Source organism: Hypomesus nipponensis, chromosome 9 (assembly GCF_054491055.1).
Source record: "Hypomesus nipponensis isolate SF chromosome 9, ASM5449105v1, whole genome shotgun sequence".
Lineage (NCBI taxonomy): Eukaryota > Metazoa > Chordata > Actinopteri > Osmeriformes > Osmeridae > Hypomesus > Hypomesus nipponensis.
Window position 1 is genome coordinate 10,976,344 of NC_140369.1, and position 22,714 is coordinate 10,999,057.

Here is a 22,714-nt window from a genome sequence, read left to right on the forward strand (position 1 = left end):
GGAGAGGGGGTGAATGAAAGGAGATATGGATAAAATGCCCCAAAAAATCATACTGACACCTTGTTATCCCAAGGGCTCTCAGAAGTGGGAATTGAAAGACACTTATCAAAGACTATCTTTTTCTTTGGTCTCCTGTCAGTCAGACTTCGGAGTTTACCAGCTCATAACTTTGGCAAATTGAGACCATTCGAGTTAGTTCTAAAGTGTATCAAACCAGACAGTGAATGCAGTCAATGGCTCAATTAAGGCTGAAGTTCAACAACAGAGCTTGGCAACAACTATAGGCAACACAGCCAGAAACGTATATGCGGATGACAACATTTCCCAGGCAAACTGTCAGTACCAGGTACTGACATTGAGGACAACTACGTAAAGCATTACCTTGAAGTTACAGCCATTATTCCATAATCCCCAGAGCCCATGGTAGGAGAGTGCAGCATATGTTCCAGTGTACAGAATGATCCTCTCAATGAACAGTTACATGTGTAAACAATGTGCTTGGCTTTGTGTAAATAAGAGCTTAAGCGGTACATCAGTACATTTGTAAACATACTACCGGTAGTTTTAAATTGTTTGCACTAATTGCATGTTTAAACAACACCTATTCATCTTTCTCTTTATACCTCTCTCTCCTCAGACTGCAGCTCGGTCATGTGTTTACTTCTGAAACATTGTTGTATGTTGATAGCATCCCCCTCTGGCTATGTGAGAAATGTGTCTATTTGATTTAAATCTGCGAACAAGGCTATTTGGAGCTCTCTCAGGGCCATCTGGGTTGCGGGGGAAGATGTGGTTGAAATAGCTCATAATTCACGACCCAGTGCCTGACCTGCAGATAAGCTGCCTCTCACATCCACCTCGAATAAACTGTTATTTAGAAAAAACACACCAGACACACACAAGGGACACACTGGTCACCGACTGTGTGTCTGGAGCAACCTTGTGAGTTCCCAGTCGGGCCTAAAATTAATCAAATATTATGAGTTATTGATTGTGTGTCATACCTTCCAAATGCATAAAAGACCTCTTTATGCTGCCAGAGAGAGAGAATGGAGGACATATAGTTACTCCCTGTGTAAGAACGTGTGGAGATATAAGTTGAACTGTTCACTGTATCAGCTGTGAAGTGGTTCTTCCAACAGCAAAGACAGTCAGCACCTACACACCTTGTTGGCTTTCTAAGAGCCTGAGAAGAGCACTTGTCACTGTCACATTGTTAAAATCTGAGAGGAAGAAACACTCCAGCTCCAGAACCTCATGTCATCAAAGACTAGAAGTGGTTGAGAGTAGTGTGGAGAAAGACAAGCAGATTGGAGGTGAGTCTATCGTCAGAAGACTGAATTGAGGTTGAAAGACTCATTTCCCCATGGAGCAGTGTAATAGAAAATGAAAATTCTTTACGTAAGATGTCTAATATATTCTGTCATAGAACAATTTTTGCTGAGATTTTACGTAACTTCTGTAGAGCTAGAATAACCTTTTGGCCTAGACAGTATTGCTGAAGTTTCCGCCTGCTGACCAAACCTTTAACAAATTTGACTGTTTGACCCTGGTTGTTTTTAGCCTGGTCCTCACCAGACTCTCGAACATTTCATTTGTAGCCTACAGAGAGTCTGGCCTCGCTCCATTTACAAGCGTTGACTTCCTTGTAGGCGGGTACTCTGTTGAAGTTTAAAACTATTGGATCTGCCCAGAGCCACTCTGATCTGCCATAACCAATCGCTAGCGTTTGCCTTAGCCAATTCCTTCACCACTACTGTAACAGAGCTAGCTGCCGTAGCTGGAAAATCAAACTTTTCCCGAACCCCGTGGGGATGAGGGCCACAACATCATGGCCACCAACAAAACTAAGCAAAACTTGTTCTTGCTCCGGCTTTAGCTATTGGATATTCGACAGTGTTGCCACAACGGACCGAATGGCTTCGTTCGCATCTTTCTCCGCCGCCATTACGGAACTACAACACAAACTAGCGCAAGACATCAACGTCATCGTTCTCAGCCAATCCCCCTGTTCGCTGATTGGCCGGTTAAAATTAACCTGCAAAATCTGATTTTTTTTTGTTTTCGTGTTTACCATGAATTTTTCAGCATCTCTGCCATTTACTTTCAATCTTGTACAGAAATGTACATAGGAGCTCATGAAAGAAGAGCTTTAGGTTTTGAATAACTGTGTGTAGATGATTTAACCAAAAATGTATTATAATGGTAAAAGTGTTTGCAACATGAGACAAATGTTTGCTTTTGAGACGTGTTTCTGATATTTTTAATGCAGTGCTTCATTTTGCAAAAGAAGCAAGGCATTTTGCATTTTGTGTGTGCAGTTCTTGGATTTGTGTATAAAGTTATGAAAAAGAGGACAAGTAAAAAAAAGCATTTGAAAAAAACAGTAAGGTCTAGAGTTCCTCTTTTGCTAGACATGAACTATTGAACTAATTATCTAACGGTCTGCAACAACTATTTAAAACAATGCTCAGATCATGACATTTTCAGAGAGCCCTTCTATTACAGACATCATTTTGGTACTGTTTTAGAACTGCTCCTCCTTGCTGCAAGAATAAACAGATTAAGACAAATTGTTCTGACAGACTTTTACTGATAAAATGACACCACTGCAGTATTGTGTGAAGTGACTGTGCCGTGGTGTGCCATGTGTAGGAGCAGTAACAGCCTTGTGAAGTCACCAGAAGACCCCAGTCTCCAGGTATACACCTGACTCTTACTGTGGGTCTGCGTGTTACTTACTGCTCTGGCAGCATCCTCATAGTCGACCTTCAGGTTTGCCATTGCTTTAATGATGGCCATGATGGACTGGATGGTGTTGCTGTAGACCACAGCTCTGTACTGCTTACACTCATCTTCTGAGTAGCCATCCTCATGGATAATTCTGAGAGATAGAGAGAGAGAGAGAGAGAGAGAAGGGGGGGACTTGGATCAATACAAATGTACACACAGGTTGATTTTACTATCCTAGTGAGGAAGAACAATTCACTCCCATCCAAAACGGTGTCATCCCTCACCTCTAACCCTAAACGTAACCTGTAATGTAATTCTTTCAACTAATTCTAAGACATAGCACTAGAAATTGTTGGGATCAAGGATATATTATTGGGACTTCGGGTCCCCACAAGGGGAGTTACGTAAACAAGACCACACTCACACACACAAATACTGTCAACAGTGCTAAAATGATCACAAAACAAAACATCTGGCACCATAATCAATTTTCAGTGCTAGTTTGATCACTTCGAATCTCAGCTGTCTGTCATTTGTCAAATAAAACCTTGATATGCTTTGGAATACAGGAAAGGGAATATCAATCACTGTCATCAGACAAGACAGAGATACACCACCTAACATCCCCCTCACCCCCCAGCCGCCAGCACAGAGCTTAGACAAAGGAGCCACTTCAAGAAAGCGAGAGAGAGAGACAGAGAGAGAGAGAGACAGAGAGAGAGAGAGAGACAGAGAGAGAGAGAGACAGAGAGAGAGAGAGACAGAGAGAGAGAGACAGAGAGAGACAGAGAGAGAGAGAAAAGAGGGGTGATAGTATTGTCAGAAGCCAAAAAGGCAAAGCTTGTGTAGCCAGGATACTGGTTTGTTAAGTGGACATTCTGAATCTAACCTCTTTGAATGCAGGCAATGTTTCTAGCATGGAAGCATAGGACTCAATGAATATGGTGTTGAGATGCTCTTTTTCATGTCTCAATAAAAAAAGACAATTTACAAAATCTAATCTGAGAACAAGCGGGCAATGGAGATTGGATATGGGCCACACAAACCCTGAGTTTAAAATATGTTTACAGTAACTCACAAAAATAGAAAAAGCCATACAAACTGATGTTTTGATGTTTTTCAAATACCCCAAATCACAGAGAAGCAATGTATCAAACCTATATTTTACGCTTTCATTTACTTTCATTGTCTGTGACAATGAAATACAGCTATCTTGACAAAAGGCAATTAAGTATATAATAATGTAAAAAGGAGATGAGGCAATAAGAGCTAATCAGTGCTATTCAGATGAAGCAGGTAGAGTGTGGGGCCTCGTTGTGTCAGATTGAAGTGATTGTGTGGGTGATGAAAGGGGATTGAAAGCATGGCATACTCCAGGAATGCAGAGCAAAATGTAACCTCTTGGTGAAGTGTGTGCGTGTATGTGTGTGTGAGTGGAGTGTGTGTGCTCATGTTGTCTATAATAGACTCCTATTTGTGTTTGTGTGGTTGAGGGTGTGTGTGCATGGTTCATTGTGCACGCCTGAATGTATGCACAGCTTGGATGTATGTATGTGCAAGTGTGTTCTTGTTTGTTTGTGCATGTGTGTGCGTGCGTATTTTAGAATATGGATGAGCGACTGGGAGGGACTTAGCAGGTGGGGCCATCCACAGTAAACCATGTCCTCTACAGCTTGACTTCTAATCATCAGCATTTTGGAGAGCTGAAGCAGGTAGTATGAGCTAAAAAGTTCACTGTCTTTCTCTGTCTCTGTCTCTCTCTCTCTCTCTCTCTCTCTCTCTCTCTCTCTCTCTCTCTCTCTCTCTAACACACACACACACACACACACATAAACACACATCACTACACACACATGCCCATGAGTATTCCTTTCTAAGACGTGGTGTTGTTTATATGATGTAGTAGCTCTATAAACTAACACACAGCTTTGCTACCCTAGTCCAAAAAGCCATTTGAATGATCTAATGGAATCGCTCATCTGAATCATATCCTAGTTGGTTTTCTCCTCTATAAAGGCATTGATCACAGAGATGTACAGTGGCATTGACTTCATGAGAGCGACCTATTTCCAAAACTATGGAGGTCGCCCAAAGGGTTCCAAACAGACACCCTGTTTGTGAGTGTTTTTCCATGTGTTTTGTTGACAATCAGGAGTTTCAGCTAGCCAGGAAATTACATTAATCATGGTATAAAAACACGCCTCCACACATTATCAGCTGTTGCAGGAAAGAAGAAGCAGCTGGCTGCCCTGTCAGTGAGCAAGAGTGGGTGTGTGCGAGTGTGCGGGCGGGCGGGCGGGCGGGCGGGCATGCATATGAATGCATGTGTATGTGTGTGAGCACTTTATGTGCACGTGTGCCTGATCCTTTGGGTAAAACTGTGAAATCCCTATCCAGTCTCTACCCCAATCGAACAATATTGGTGAAACGTACAGACTCCTACATACATCCAACACAGACCAGTAAAGGACCTATGGACCATGTTACAAGTGGTGCCTGAGTGGATCCCATCTGACAGTGAATGCATGGCGTTCCAGGAGCCAGGTCACAGGATCTCACTCTCCTGACCATGACCTCACAGCCTGGCTGTCCCTTCCTCAGACCTGGCAGGAACACTGGGCAACAATGGAGGGGTTACTCACTTCATCTGCTTCACAATGGTACTCTTCCCTGACTCCCCGGCACCTGCAAGACAGAAGAACAAAAACAGGCAGAGGTTAAAAATATGCTCCAGTCTGTGGTGGAGGGAAAATGTAAACAGGCTGCCTTGGCTCACATCTGGAGTCTGGACTACTGGCTGTTCTCCCTCCTCCTCTTTCCCTCTGTCACCCTTTCCTCCCTCCCTCCTTCTCAGGGCCTCAGTACCATAAAGAGCCCTTCCTCTCCCTCTCCCTCTTTCTGTTCCTCTCTCTCTCTCTCTCTCTCTCTCTCTCTCTCCCTCTCTCTCTCTCTCTCTCGTTCTCCTTCTGTTCCCTCTCTAGGTCCTTTCCTCTCTAATTACATTGCGACACATTAGTGTCCATCTGTGGTATGCATATATACACTATAGAATAAGGACGCCTCAAAGCCTCCTCTCTATAGTGTGGCCAGTGCGACACACACTCATGGATTTTCCAATATCTCCATACCTCAGTGCAGCACTCACACACACACTCTCACACACACACACAGACACATGCACATTTCTTTTTCTCCTATGAAACTAGGCTGTTTATCATCATTAGCTATATAATGAAAATGTCTGAAAGCTTTCACAAACAGGATATGGGATTTTCTTATCGACTGATGTGTTTATTTTGACAGACTCAAGGCAGGGAAACAGAACTCATCTTCTACTGTGACTCCGTGCACTGCGGGAATCACACACACACACACACACACACAGGCATGTAAGCATAAGTAGACACACACATGCACACTCTTGCTCAGGGACTCTGGGACACAAAGGGTAGGGTTAGAGAGACGCAGCCATTCCATAACCGCAAGGGAAGAGAGAGCAGAGAGACATTTTACTGGCAGCTGTCGACTCCTGAGCCTTTAATGCTGAATGGATCCTGACTATGTGTGGCTAGTTCTGGCAAGTACACGTCAAAACTTCAGGACATTCAGAGAGTTCATCTAGTTCCTATTGTATGTCGATGGCTCTGAGGAGGTTTGGTTGGGCAATTGTAAATGACATGAAGTGAAGAGAGGAAATGTACCAGAACTGGAACACTCCCCCCACCCCCACCCCCCACTGCCTTTTCCTCGCAGAGCTAACTGGCTGAAAGGAAGACACGTTCTACACTTACGTTCCCATTCTAATGAATATCTCTTCCTCTCTTACCACCCACCAGTGAGCACCCCCTGTTGTGAAGCCCTGGCTCAGCTGCCAGCCCTACAGACCACGGGAGTTGTTACAGTAAGCACAGAACACAGACTGTATCCACATTTTCGCTCTCACTTTTGAGACTTGGAAACTGCTCATAATGACAAACATACAGCTACACTGTGTGTGCATGTGGGCCTCTGTTTGTCTGTGTCTATGAAGAGAGGGTGCGTATGTGTGTGTGATGGCTCATATTTGCGTTGGCCTGGATAAATATGTTTTATGCATTGCAATATAGGCCTACTTTCTCAATGACACTAGCACAGATGCAAAGGCACAGAGATGCATGCTAACTGTTTCCTTAAGACTGGGACAGTCTCACAGCTTATGCAGCAGGCAATTTATGAGGAACCACATTACATGTATAGGGGGGAGAAGTTCAAGGGTCCCTGACTGACAGGGGCCCCAAAAATTTGAACAATTAATAGAAATTATATGGGGCCCAAAATTCTTGGCGCCCCTGCACATAAGACCACTACTCTCGTAGAAGGGAGCACATACAGGATGTAGGCCTAGTTGCTAAGCAGACCATCTGCGTTCTAACCCATGGAGGAACTTGTTGAACATTGTTCTGGTTTGGGTGCCATATTCCTTGGAAATTGGCTACAGGGACATTGGGGAGGGGGGGGGGGGGCAGGCAAATTAAATAGTTTTCTTGTTGAACATGACTTCCAGCAGAGCCCAGGGAGTGTTAGTGCTTGACAAATCCCTGCTATGGTTAAGTGTGTGTCCAGACCCACTTACGAATACACTCCTAGTGAACTAGAGAGTTCATAGGGCTGTTAGCAGAGAGGTGTGATGTGACTTGCCCCAACATTGCCCCTTTCTGCACTCACACACCAGAATACCCCATACTTGGGGTCTGACCGTAAATGTCTCTCAGTTCTTGTCTCTGTATCTCTCACCCTGTCTCTCTATCTTGGAGTACTGTACTGTATTTGTCTGTCTGTATCTCCCCATGTCTCTGTCTGTCTAAATAGTGGGTCTGACTCTCCCTCCCTCCCTCCCTCCCTCCCTCCCTCCCTCCCTCCCTCCCTCCCTCCCTCCCTCCCTCCCTCCCTCCCTCCCTCCCTCCCTCCCTCCCTCCCTCCCTCCCTCCCTCCCTCCCTCCCTCCCTCCCTCCCTCCCTCCCTCCCTCCCTCCAGTTGAGAGTAGTAAACAAGGTCAGTGGAATTTGTCCAGTCATGACTCATGGTGGACCAGCATGGTGCATCTCAGAGGCTTCAAGGAGGTCAGTACTGTTTAAAGAACAGTAGAGAGTTTATTTTTTATGTCAACACACACAAATACATACGCTTGTCTCATATACAAAACTAGTCCATGAATACAAATATGAGCTTGTGTGTACAAGATTTATAGCTTCTTATATTTTTATTTTACCATTTTACACTTAACTGAGAAATGTGAAGGGCATTTTGGCAGCAGTAAAAAGCTAAAAGTGCCCAAGGGCAGTATTGGCAATAAAAACAAACAGAATCTTTTTTATTCAGATTGAATTCTGAGTCTTCCCAGAAATGTATGTTTGTGTCGAAACCCAGGTGCATGTTGCCTTTAAATAATTCAGTCTACTACAGTTTCATGTCCAGAGTCCAGTTAAATGTGTTTGAGATCATGCAGTGTACTGTGCTCCTGACTTCCCTCCCCAACGTGGGCCGTGTGCTCTGGTACCACCCTAGACTGCTGCTACTCTGCCATAAGCTGCATCAATTATGCAACCTCAATAACCACCACCCAGCACACACACACACACACACAACGGTACAGTGCAGTACAACCCCCGGCTGCACTTGAGAGCTTCAATATTTAATACTTGCCAGACTGCAGTGAGGAAGAAACATGACGTTAGCTATTTGTATTTAACAAACACACATATGCTGAAGCTAAAAAACGAACCCAGTTGCACAGTTTCACCCACAACTGTGCCTTTGTTAACGGCCATTTACTTGTAACATAGAGCAGTAGAAGACCTGAAGGTAAAAGTGTACTCAGCTACTGCGGCAGCTGGAGGCCTGGCCCAGCCCAGTCAGGTCTAGTCCAGTTTAGCCTAGCCTTGCAAAGCCTCGCCTAATTCTACACGTACCACCCCTGCCCAAGTCAGCAGAGCACTGTCGGTCCATCCGAGACCTGCTCAGCCAGACTGTCAGATAGCCTGGAGACTCACTCAGCTAACAGCCCAAATCCCATTATGAAAACTATCTTTCAACCTAAAAGGAGAAAAAACAAGTGTGTTTCAGCTTTCTACACAGAATACTTTGAATACAGCCAGTGATGTACAGATCACTGAGCATGAAGAGACGCTGTTCTCAGAAAAAAGGGTCAGGGGACTGCGCACGCACATGTCTGTGTGTGTGTGTCTGTGTATGTGTGTGTGTGTCTGTGTATGTGTGTGTGTGTGTGTGTGTGTGTGTGTGTGTCTGTGTCTGTGTGCGTGTGCGTGTGTGTGAGAATGTGTGTGTGAAAATGTGTGTGTGTGTGTTAATGTGGCAGAAAGAGAGAGAGAGAGAGAGAGAGAGTGTGTTTGGCCATGCAGAGACTCCTCCAGTTGCAGGGGTGCAGAGTATGCCATGGTCATGCCAGTGTCCGATCTCTCCAGGCAGATCAGTTGATCCTGTGTCTGATATTGGCAGATCTGTCTCAGCTACACACCTGCCTCTGGATTGGGGATAGCAATGAGCTGCTGTCATATATGCAAACTATACACACACACAAATACACACACACAAATACACACATGCAATCAAACTCCTATATACACCCGCTACCCCCTCCAACACACACAGAGACTTATTTGCAAACACAAACATAAAGGTATTTTAATTACTGTCTTTCCTTCATACTTCACAGAGACAAAAACTGTAAGACTGATTGAACTTCAACCCCCGTAGCTAAATAAAGTGACTTTGCCTCACGCCAAGTCAGATACACAGAGCTAGAAGACCGAGAAAGATACAAATTAGAAAGAGGGTGAAGAGATGACAAATAATCCTTGTGTATTCAGCAGAAACAGCGTGATCACACTAGACTTGCACAGACCAAGAGGTTCCCATATTATGCAGGGAAATAAATACTGCACCGAACCTGGCAACCAGGCACCTAGCAACCAGGCTACGGAGGATGACTGTGGTCACATCCTTTGACTCAGGCCAAGCAAGGAAGGGAGGGGCCTTTTCTATAACCAGAGAAAAGAAGAGAAAGACGAGAAAAGAGAGAAAAGCCAGGTCAGCTACTCAAGTCCATTTGAATGAGATTAGTGGGCATCTGCATCCCTGTCACGTCACCTCTCCCTCATTGATCTAACAAATAGGAGGGAGAGAGGAGGGAGGGGGGTTCAGCAATTCAATTAAGTGTGAGAATGTGTGCATGTGTGTGCGTGCATGAATGTGTGCGTGTGTAAGGGAAGCAGAGAAGGACTTTGTAAATCTCCCCACCAGGACCCAGGAAATTGCCTCATTATCAATGGACCTCGGTGTGATTGGCAGAGATGCAGAACCAACACAGAGGCTGTGCCAGGGTAAGTCTGCATGTGCCAGGAGGCCCGCTGGAGTAATGGGTTCCAGCTGCAGAAGCCCAGAGTCTGGGCCAGCTCTACCCACGGGGAGGGAAGACAACACTGGACGAGGGTGGCATGATTACAATCACCACACATGCCAGGTAGTCTGCTTGGATGACAGTTCAAAAGACCTGACATTCAGAATGTACTAGAAGCCAGTTCATGAGCGAGAGGTCTAAAGACACACACAGACAGACACACACACATACACACTCAGAGCCACAAGAGGCTGGGCCCAGTGGGACCCAGACAGACACACCAGTTTGCTTTCCAACAGGTTTCCCATGATCACAGACAACAGCGCTACAGCACTAATGGCAAAACCTATGGAGGATACATCAACAATCCTGCATGGAGCTGGAAATTAAAGCATCTCTGGGTTGTTGACCCAGGGGAGAAAGAAGCACATTTATTAATTCAACTGTTAGCAGGGTGTGTAGGGAGAGACTAGACAAGTAGCGCCCTCATTACTGTGCTAACATGGGACTCATTGATTTAGTACTCTCTGCCTCATTAAACTCTAAGGAGCCGGCTCTACTTTGTTTGTGTGTGTGTGTGTGTGTGTGCGTGCGTGTGTGTGTGCGTGTGTGTGTGTGTGCGTGTGTGTGTGTGTGTGTATGTAAGTGTGTGTGTGTGAGCCTGCAGGGATCCCAGGAGGGTCGATGAAAAGCTGATTTGCTTTGTGGAGGAGTAGGACTTGAGCTAACAGGAGTAGAAATGTGTGTGACAATAACACAGTGACACAGAGGCACTCACTGCAGAGGCAGAACATGGTGACTGGCTGGCAGCTAGGTCCCTAGAAGAGATCAGGAGAAATACACTTTTTTTTCCAATCCCTGATGCACTGGTGAGACCCATTCTCAGACTTGTTCTCTGCTTATCATCAGCTAACTCAGATAAATCACTCCAGGGATGTATGTGCGTGGATGTCTGTGTCCTTACTAGAACATGGAAGTGCGAGTCAGAGACTGCTCACAACGGAAAATGAGTTGCTGTTTGAATCCTGGTGGGACGGGAGAGAGAGAGAGAGAGAGAGAGAGGGAGAGAGAGAGAGATTGAAAGAGTGAAAGAGAGAGAGAGAGAGAGAGAAATAGAGAAAGAAAGAGAGAGAGAGAGGGGGGGGGGGGACAAAGGCAGTAGTGTGGGGGCCCTGATGGCACTAAGTACAGGGGCACCACTGTTTACCCTCATTCAAGCCACGGCCTACCCCACTAACACTGCCCCCCACCCTCTCTCGTCCTCAGCCAGCATCAAAGCTGTCTCCAGCCCACTCAAGGGAAAGAAGAGGTGGAGGAAAACCAAGGAGTAAAGTAAGCCTTGAAGCTAGCATGTCTGTTTATTACTGCTAGACAATGAATTGAGTGTGAACTGACAGACAGCAGAGTGAACAGAGAGCAGCATTGTAGCGAACACAAGCTGAAGGCTGCTGCTGCTCTGGATACTCTGTCTGCACAAACTGCTGTCAGGCAAAGTGTATCACAGTAATAACATCATCTGATATTGGCCAAGCTTGTTTGGCAAGCTGAACTAATTTAATTGAATAATAAATAACTCAGGCAAATTACAAGAACAATACTCTGTTTTTGGGAGTTGGTGCTATTTCTGAAACACTCAGTTCTGTTTGGAACAGAAGAAGTAAGGCAAGAGAAAACATTCATTCACAAGCACATCATCCAAAAATACAACTGATTCATCGCTGGTTATTCATTGGAAAGGCAACATTTAGTTAGCATGACACTAGAGATCCTGTGATATCTATTGCAAGAATTAAACTTTGGTAGACTGAGCTAAACAGGGTTAACAGGAGAAGAAACAGAAGGAGGAAGGAGAGTGACAGAGGAGAGTGAAGAAGGAGTGAGAGAGAAAGGAGAGACAGAGAGGAGAGAGGGAGGAGAGAGAGAGGGAGGAGAGGGAGAGGAGAGAGGAGTAACAGAGGGAAGACAGAGAAGGAGAAAGGGGAATTACAGAGAAAGAAGAGGGAAGGAGGAAGAGGGAGAGAACTGGCAAAAGCGCTGAGCTTGCATTAGACCCTGCAGCTGTAATAGTAGTAATAGAGCTTTGTGGAAACACATGCCCAGACCACACACACAAACATGTGCCCATCACATGCACACACATGTACACACACACACACACACACACAAAGCTCTTGTGCAATAGTTTCACACTCTCACTTCCTCATGTCCCCTCTGTCTATTTTCTCTCTCTGCTCTCTATTCCTCTACCCCCCATACTCCCCTGCAGGAGACATGAATCTTCCTAGTTCCTACCCAAGGCGACTGAAGGGGGAAACGAAAGGAGCACCACGGTCCTTCAATGCAGTCATCATTCACACACGTACATACATAAACACACACACACTACATATATCCATCAGGAGAAGAGACAGAAAGGGAGACCTTCTATCATTGGAGAGAGATAGCTACAACCCCCCTGAGCGAATAACAAGTCTGGACAGCACAACAGCAACACTGCTGCTAGACCATGTTGTGTGTGTGTGTGTGTGTGTGTCCGTCCGTGCGTGCGTGCATGTGTGTACGAGCGTTCAAAGGATGTGTGTGAGTATGTGTGCAGGAGTGGGAGAGCAGTGGGCTATAGGAGTTAACTGCTGTTTGAAGTTGATAATGTGTCAGTCCCGTTGGATCATAAAAACAGGAAAACAGGAAGTAGATCAATAGCACTTCTTCACTGGGTCTGAGAACCACCCTGACCCTGGAGTGGTTAGGAATTGGTCTTTTTTATCCCCATAACAGGCTCTTACATGGGGGGTCCATTCAATCCAAATGCAACATCCTCTCTGAAAACAATATTAGCTTAACCAAGATCACCACCGACCTGTTCACATATCCTCATGATCAGCGAACCAGCCCACCAGCCAGCCAAAAGCTATCTCTCTCATTTGACATTTTCTTCATTTAGCTTTTTCTAAAGAGATATACAAAGGTTTATTGGGTTGGTGAAAGTGCTCACAGGTTCGAACATTTGACTTCCAGATCAATATGTCACAGGTTCAAATCGCACTCTGGATGTTGCTTTGGATAAAGGTGTACATGCTAGATGAAAACATAATAATTTGTATTATGAGGAAGGAGGCAGCAGGGCAGAGGGTGGAGAAAAGGGAGTAATTTCACACATCCAAGCTTTCTGAGCGATAATGTGTTTTGACAGGCTGTCAGGACCCTAGGCACATCACAACCCTCCCTCTTCTTTCTCTCCCACACTCTCTCTCCCTCCCTCTCCCTCTCTCTCTCTCCCTCTCTTCCTCCCTCTCCCTCTCTCCCTCTCTCTCTCCCTCCCTCTCCCTCCCCCTCCCCCTCCCCCTCTCCCTCTCCCTCTCCCTCTCCCTCTCCCTCTCCCTCTCCCTCTCCCTCTCCCTCTCCCTCTCCCTCTCCCTCTCCCTCTCCCTCCCTCTCTACCTCTTTCTACCTCTCCCTCTCTTTCCCTCTCTCTCCCTCTGCCCCCTATATGTCAGCCATTTCCTACTGCTTTAGCCGTCTTCACAGGTTCATGTTAATGCAAGGGATACATACACCCCTACACACATACGGTCACAGACACAATGTCACATGCAGGAGCTACCTGGCAATGCTGTTAAAGTAATTAGGAGACAGTATATTTCTCTAATTACAGTGAAGGGGGAGAGGAAGTAAAGCAGGTACTATCTCTAAAGCCCTGGCCTTCCTGTCTATCAGTCTGTGTGGAGAGGGGAATTCAGGGTCAGGGAGGGAGGGGGGCACAGGGGGTAGACAGAATTCTAAAGCAGACAATAGTGGAGGTCCCACCATGAGTTTCCTAATTAGATCTCCGGCTTGACTTCTACAAGGCTACACTGATGCCTCAACACATACAAATGGACTGAACCTGTACTAATGATAGCACGCATTGCCCTGGAGACCTTTTTGACAGTAGCACTATTATCCAGGGGCAGTAGTTGTAGCCTTCCTAATGTAGCTTTCTTTATGTAGTTACTCTACCAAGGCAAGTCCTGTAAGCTTGTGGTAAAATGAACATCTGGACTAGCCATCTCAGGCTCTGGAAAAATGTAGATGTAAATTTACAGAGTAATGATACTTAACAGTGAAGACATGTTCTTCAGAAATGATTAACAGTATCAGTCACTTTGTACAGTAGCAGACTGATATAGAATATATATATATATATATATATATATATATATATATATATATATATATATATATATATAGGCCAATAGGCGTGTAAGTCATAACAGAGAGCCCCACAATGATATATCCTGCCTCCGTATTGTTCTGTGTTTATTAGACCACTACAGCACTCTAAATAGACTTAATACACACAAACATACACACAAAGAAACATTCCACCCAATCAATTATCCAAGCACAAATCTCACAGAACAGCAACTGTGCTTGGCAGTGCCCCAGCTTTTTGTGTTGATGGACGTGCTGATCTACAGTCCTGTAGGAACAACAGTCCGAGGAGACAATGACATGGAGACCTGAGAGGAAGAGCAAGACAAGCTGTGGTCTCCACAACAGTCTAGCTCCCAGAATAGAGTTGAGGCTAGTCGAGATTTGAAGATGGAGGGAGAGAAAGAATGAAGAGAGAAAGGAGAAGAAAGGAGAGATAAGGAGAGAAGACAGAGGATGAGAGGGAGGGGATAGAGGTGAGGAGATATGAAGAGAGAGACAGTTAGAGAAAGAGAGGAGAGCTGGAGAGAGGAAGGGAGACTAGAGTGGACCCGTCTATGCTGACCCGTCTATGCTGACCCGTCTATGCATTAAACATACCTCCATTAGCAGCCCCCTGCCCCGACCTCCTTGTCACACAGTCTCACATGCGAACACACACAAACACAAACACACACACACACACAGGTCTGTTGCATCATGGATGAGAAGTGACAGGGCAGCATGGTCTGTAATAAAAAAAACAAATACAATCGATATGAATTGCTACAAGACTGAATCGCGATTCAAATGCGAATAAATTTTTTCCCCTCACTCCTAGTCGTGCAGCAGGAACACAGGAGTCCAGAGTATTTTGAGATCTAGCCTGGTCTTTCTGTGTTGCAACCTTTACCCAATACTGAGCCGTCTTGGAGCTGCTGGTTTGGCAGTGAGTAGTGGTAAACACGGAGCACCTTCAGACCCTGCTGCATCTGATGGCAGGCTGCCTGGGGGGAATCCAGGAGGGAAACAGCCACACTCATCAAACCAAAGTGACAACCGGATACACATGCTTCTAGACTCATCTACTCTCATCTACATGGTTCTACTAAGGTAAAAGGTCTCATACACATTTTGTCTAAGTCAATAATACAGATAGCACATAAGGTCACTTAGCGTGGAGGGAAAGGAGGAGCAGAGTACACAAACATGACAAGGCCACAAGCAGAGAACAGAGAAGGCTCTCATTAAAATATTCACCCCCTTGTTTTACTGCAGCTCAGTGTGGATATGATAAACTGGAGGATAATTATGGATGATCTGAGTTTGTTGTGCTCCAGTTTGAATACAGTAACCTCAGGTGAACCCCTGGAAGTCTGTTGCTCACCTTCAGAGTTCATCTAAATACACACTTGCATACACACACGCAAACAAACAAACCAACAGACCCACAAACAAACACAAACACACAGCAAAACAATCCGCAGACCTGCAAAGCCGGTATAGGATGATTACTCCGACTGAAAGGCCATCGATCAAAGAGCAGACGAGGTGGCTGGGATGCCTGGCGCTGTGTTCTTCACAGCTCTGGTATCACAGCCCTTCCTGCCAAGCAGGGGAACCACTGCCTTGAAGCCCACTGAGCAGGAAAGGCCAACCGGCCACACATGAGGTGGTAGCAGTAGACAGAGCCCCCCCCCGTCTAAACTCTGCTTATTCATGTGACATTATGACCGGCCTCCCTGACAGATGCAGTCAGCGCAGGGGAGCTGAAGGAACGAAGGACAGAGCGTGAAGGACTTTGAAGTCCCTGAAACTACTGAACACGTCAGATCAAGGTCGGTTTACTGGCCTGATGGAGTATGTTTCAAACAGCCGTCTGAAGGTGTGCTGAGGTCAGCGTCAGCCCTTCCACCTCATTAATATATCTTTGTAGCTTCATATCAGTTGTTTGTAGAGTAATGGAAGGGATAACAACTTCTCAGTAAGTACATTTTTGCAGATGGAAAATGTCTGTCTTGAGTTGCAGAATGATAGTTATTGGCCGGCCTGATAGGTATTATGTCTGGATGGAAGCTGTCCCTTCATTACAGACAAAAAAGCATGGCAGCCTAAAGGAAGGAACCACAACTCATGCCATGCTTTCCATTGTTATAATGAGAGTATCTACCCAACTGTTCTTAAACACTGACCAATTTACTGTCCAATACTGGTGCAGTCAACAACCAGAAAACACAAACAAAAACAACATCAGGCGTCTCATTTTCTGTCTCTCATTTTTCCCATGGAATTGTTACAGGTGGTATTTTTTACCCCTCATCAACTTCTGAGTGAAATTGGGTGTGACACTGGCACCAGCAGTCCAGGGGGTGGAGATGGTCGAGCAGGGCAGTGACATTCTAGGTGAGAAGGGTTGGTTGAAACTGACTGAAGTCATCCGGGCTGTTATTAGACTCTGGCATGCCCACACACACCACATGCAGACAGCATTGGTGCAGAAGCGCTGCGTCCTTTGCCATTTCTAATCAGAGGTGTCTATTTCATTCAAATTTACATACGTAACCGTTTACTGTGTGGGCATAATGATACACTGTCTGTGTGTGTATGGTACAAACAAGTAGAGGTGTGTTCAAACTGAAAAGGAGAATGTTGGAGGTTGTTTTAATGTGAAATAGTGACGTGTTGACCGGCCTGCAGCATTGATGTATGCTGATTAAACACCCTCCTCTCGGCTTCTCTCTTATGATTTACTGTCAACCTCCTGGTGAAGAACCATAGAGGCAAACTTACCCAAGCCCCCGATTACATCACCTGAAAGTTTTTCCCTCTTTGTGAAGACACAGCACTGGTAAACCAAGTCAGTGGTGTTCACTACAATAATGTAACATAAAGCTCTGACTCACACCAATATGAAAATAAAGATATTGCTAGTGTATTTAAGATTGAACTTTTTTACTGGCCGTATTTGTTCAGTTAGGAAAAAGAGAGACTTGGTCAAATTGGAAACAAACTAGGAGCCAAGTCCTGTCAGTCCACTGGACAGATCCAGAGAGCCACTGCATGCAGGACAAGGCCAGGTGAGGAGTCCTAAGATCTCAACTCTACCAGGCTGCCTGAGACAGAGGTCCTAAGAGAAGGCAGATGAGTTTACCGCAGGGCACAGACCGGAAGTTTGTTTCTACTCTGTGTTGCTATGGTAATCCTTACCCGTAAGTCTGTTGAAAAACAGCACAGGAAATGAGAAGAGGTGGAGGGAGGAGGGGGTTGCAAGGTTCCTTAACAACTCAAACGTTCACAGACACTGCAGCCTGCTCAATGACAGCCTGCTCAATGACACCTTCGGCTGAATAAAATCATTTGGGGGGATGTGTGGTGTCTCCAAAGGGCAGTGGCATGAAGGCCAGGCAATGGAGTGACGGAGGTGCCTCATCAGTGTTCATTTGAGTGATTTTGTCTCATTCATGACATCATTTCTGAAGTCAGAACATTGTTTTCCTAGAGCCTGATGTTCCCCCTGGTGCTCCGTGGATCAGGTGAAGCAGAGAGTCAGAAACAACAACTCCCTCAGCTTCCAGGAAAGAAAGAAAGAACTCATTTCTGTATGTGTTTGTCAGACAAGGGCAGATACTCAGCACATTCCACTAACAGTAAGGGCAGGGTAGGTAACTTCTCCCAGGTTAATGGGCCTTTTAATTAGACCAGCCATCATGTCAACAAGGCCCACACCATGAGAAGCCGAGCCAGGTTATCAGTGTTCACACAGCTATACCACTTAGGGTAGAAGTTACTGTGCCGAAGCAGTAAGTTATCATCCTGCAAGGAGCCCCTTTGTTGTAATGTGTGACTAATGACCTGAACAACCCAACAAGCAGAACACAAACATTATTCATCATGCTCTTCTCACCACTCACTGCTCAGTAAATGTTCCATTCAGTTCTGAATGAATTAGGTGTGAACACATCATTTGAATAAAGCCGTTGAGAAGAGATAGGGCTTTGCAAGACTCCCTGCTGTGAGCTATGTGTGTGTGTGTGTGTGTGTTAGGCTACTAACGTGTGTGTGTATAGCCCGTGGTGTGTGTGGGGACTCCACAGGAATACGGAGTGGGGTAGGTCCAACACTGTGACAGAGAGCTCTTTGTAGGAGCAGTGTGTTCACTAAAGGCTCGCTAGCGCTTTGTTTGGTTTGCTCTCCTTTTGTTTACTTCACTTCCTCTCAGGCCCCCTCTCTCTGCAGCTGACTGGAGCCATGGCCTGGCCCCAGGGGGATGGAGAAAGAGAGAGAGAGAGAGAGAGAGAGAGAGAGAGAGAGAGAGAGAGAGAGAGAGAGAGAGAGAGAGAATATGAGACTTTGAGTAGACACATGACTTGTAGTGCATTCTAATAGGATTCTCCAAATAGACGAAAACAGACACCCAACAATGAGGATTGCACTGTAAATACAGTTGTAAAATAATGCAGCAGAGGAGTGTGTGTGTAAATGTGTGTGGGTGTGTAAATGTGTATGAGTGCTCATATATCAGAGGAAAAATTGCCAGCTGTGATAGTTAGAAGAGGTATCACATCACTCGGGTGTGCTAACAGCTGCCAACATCCTAAACACAAACACTCGTGTGCACACACAAACACGAAATAAGCCTGTCACCTTCATCTCTTCATCAGTGCCTTCTCATTCATTTAGTGCCAAAACAGACCTGTTTGCTTTCAAAACACACTCCACCACCACCACGATAAATGCCATGGCAACGCAGGTCTTAGTCGCTGAGCTGGTTAAAACCTTTCCACACATTAACAAATACAGTCATCCCAACCGGCCAAGTCACTGCAGCTATCAAATATAAAATACCAGATGGAGTAACAAAGACGATTAATTCCTTCAACAAACTGCTTCATTGAGAGCCACGGGTGAGAGTTTGCTCTACCTTTAGATAAGACACTTCCTTGACAACCTGTGCAGTCAGGCCTGACAGAGAGGCAGGGAACTGCATGGAACGCTTCATGTGAACGAGAGGCAGAGATAAGAGGTCATTGTTGAAGACTGGTTGTCTTAATGCAACTCCAGAACATGTCATGGTCCGGTTCACTTTGGCTGTTGCGTGCATCCCTGAAGTCCAACAGTCTCTGAAGTTCTGATGTTTGCAAGAAGTCTGGTCAGGAACCACTAAACCACACAGCTCAGATCCTGGCTCTCATTGTCTATCTGGAATCCCAGTAGATCCAGAGATGGTCTAAATGTAGACCTATGCCATACTGTGAGCTGAAAACTCATATAGCATGAATGCAAATCTCTTGAATTATCCAGTCCCCTGAAGTGTTGGAGATCTATCAAAGTTGTACCCAGCAGTGCCTACATTAAATATTTACCAGGCTGTGCTGCACAAATCTGAAAGGACTGGTTTGTATCTGCTCTGGTCCTCTGGACAAATGGGAGGGAAATTATGTCATGTCTTCATTTAAAGCTTTCAGTTACGTAAAATGTTCCTCACACCATCCCTCCATTCTGTGCCAGAGAAGATACATAAGAAGAACCATGCGCACAAGACAATAAGCAACCAATAAACACTATGTTCTATCCACAGTGTATTGACAGGGCCACACTGTTATCACACATACTAACACACAGGTTGTACTGAAGTTGCCCTCACAGATTGATAGCATAAACAGTTCCAAACAGATGAGTCATACATTTATCTCTTCTCTTTCTTCTTCTTTCCTTTCATCCAGAAGGTTAGTTTAATGCCTCCATCATCCTCTAATGTCAGGTTCATCCCTTTACTGCTTACAAACACTGTCATTCAGTTTCCGGTCTATCATTTAATTTCCTGTCCATAAACAAAGAAACAACAGAGAAGAGAGGAAGAAAAGAATGAGAAAATCATTTGTTTCCTATATAAATGTTTTTCCTGCCACCTTGTGAAGCTCAACTTGGGCATGGGTCCAACTATGCATTATTGTAACAGACAAACCAACAGACACATACTGCTGATATACTTATATACAACCAAAATAATGGCTCAAATGTTTGTCTGTCTGTGTGTGTGTATGTGTGTGTGTGTGGGTGTGTGTGTGTGTGTCTGTGTGTTGAGATTGATAAAAAGCGAGTGAGACAGTGAGACAGTGAGACAGTGGGACAGTGAGACAGTGAGACAGTGAGACAGTGAGACAGTGGGACAGTGAGACAGTGAGACAGTGAGACAGTGAGACAGTGGGACAGTGAGACAGTGAGACAGTGAGACAGTGAGACAGTGAGACAGTGTCTCGGTTTTTCTTATTCTCTTGCTCTCATTTTCTCTCTGAGTCAGGATCAAGTGATTAGTCCACTGTCACTCAGAGTTAAATCAGAGGGCGGTGAAATCTTAAGAGGATGACTTGTGAATTTTCATGCGGTCTCTTGCTGAATGAATTTGGGGAATTTTACGGATGAGAAGTATCTTTATCTACAGTGTCTTCCAGCCTCCTAGCTTCATTCACTGTGAGAATATACTGTTTACGTATGTGTGTGTAGTTTCACTGTTTGGGCTGTTTTGGAAGTAGCAGCAGCACCAAGTGTTAGCTCTGCTTTTCAGTGTCTCGACCCCTGCTCACTTCCTGCCTTGCAGGAAATGCATTGCGCTGCTCAGACCCACCCTTCCTGTTCTTTGTGCTGACTCGGAAATATAGAAATACAGCTCAGATGTAGTCCCGTTAAGGATCTTCTTTACAAACTCTTATCTTGTAATTCAAACTCTCATGTCCTTTCACAATCGCTCTCTCTTTATCTTTTTCTTAAACCTCATCACTCACCTCCCTCTTATATCTCCCTCTCTCTCTAATCATCTCTATATTATAAACTCACATTACGCTACAACATGCAACTAGTACTGCGCAGAACCGTTTGCATCACGATGTGTGGCTTCCAGTCTATAAAGCAGACAGTTTCCAGATCAACACCAAAAGCCACAAAGCGTCCCCCCCCTCCCTCCCAATAACAAGGGTTCCTCTGCCTCGCCCGTCTCAGGATTTCCAATCCACAACCCCCAAGCCTTCTCCTGAACCACACAGACGTGGCTCACACACCCAGGGCACCAGGACACACACTGGCTCTATGGCAACACCAGGACACATGTGGCTACATGGCACAGGCTTGTGATTCGATTATGGGACCATGCACCACACCTTCTGGAAGAGATAGGGAGACCTGTATTTAGAGACTAAGGGCTGGAGGGTTGAGATAGTGTACTTCCCCTGGCAGGATGGATCTCTCCCTGCTGGTCATTAATCAAACAGGAGTAGGAAGGCCGGAGCTTTGTTCATCCTGATCCTCAGAAGTAGCACTAGGCTGTGCTGACAAGCTTTGTGTGTGTATGTGTGTGTGTGCGCATCCATGTGTGTGTGTATCTGTCAGCCTAGGAGGTGAAAGCCAAATGCACATCAGCACTTTGGGAAATTGACATTAATCTATTACCGAAAGCATAAACTATGACATGGATTGTGAATTAAAGTCCAGAATAGCATGCCTCTGTGTCTGTATAGCGTGTATGTGTATGGTAGGAAAAGGTTGAACACAACACTGAGGTACTGTAAGAGAAGTACTAAAACCACAGTCAGTGTAGAAAACAGGAAATCTGAATGTTGAAGCTAGCAGGAGGGTGGTAGGCTGGCAGTATTGGGCCATGCACAGCCATTTGCCTCAATTTGGATTTACAGCAACTCCCAGACGTTTACAAGCAGAGTGACTGATTAGAGGATATAAGGATATAAGTTGGATCAATGTCCATTCTCCATATTTTAGAGGCAGAACCTTGATATTCTTAACTCTGGTTCTGTAGCTGGAACAATGTAAATCCTAGACCAGCACAGCCAGTTGAATTCATCAAAACATGCTGGAAGCTTCCACACTGCTTATTTCACAACCCCATCCACTACCAGTTGACTGGGCAAGCTCAGATGTGCAGAACGTGGGCACTGAGGCGTAGACTGGCATGCAAAGAAGAAGGTGTGTTTGAAAGGGGGGCAGACAATCAGACAGACAAACCCGCTCTCATTTAAACTTAGACTCTGGTTATGCTCAGCAGCACTTTATCCACCCCCTGCCCCCACCCAGAACAGCTTTCGCTTCCTGTTTATTTTAAAATAGGGTGGAAACATGCCGTGTGTATTTTCCTCTCTCTCCTCCTCTCTCTTTCTCTCTCTCTCCATCACTCTCCCCGTTTCTGTCTTTTATTTTGGCTTGATTTCTGATGCTCTCACTTTTCTCTCTCTCTGCTGTCTATCTTTCTTTCCTCTATGCCCTTAACCCTATGTGTTTTTATCCTCTCTCCCGTTTCTACAGTATCTCATCCCTTCTTCCCTCCATCCATCTTTATCTGGGTGATACGAAGACTCCTAAGTAGCTCACCTCTCAGCAGCGCTGTGCTGGGTCACACTGAGACACCTC

General features: G+C 45.3%; 1 protein-coding gene across 1 annotated transcript in view; it reads right to left on the reverse strand.

The window, feature by feature from the left end:
* LOC146272888 (guanine nucleotide-binding protein G(i) subunit alpha-2-like) overlaps positions 1 to 22,714 on the reverse strand; it is a 45,671-nt gene that overhangs the window by 7,083 nt on the left and 15,874 nt on the right. Inside the window, exons 2-3 of the mRNA XM_084705496.1 lie at positions 5,376 to 5,418; positions 2,743 to 2,884 (exon numbers count right to left, since the gene is read on the reverse strand). Of these exons, the coding sequence (XP_084561622.1) occupies positions 2,743 to 2,884; positions 5,376 to 5,418 (185 nt within the window). The remainder of the gene's footprint in view (positions 1 to 2,742; positions 2,885 to 5,375; positions 5,419 to 22,714) is intronic.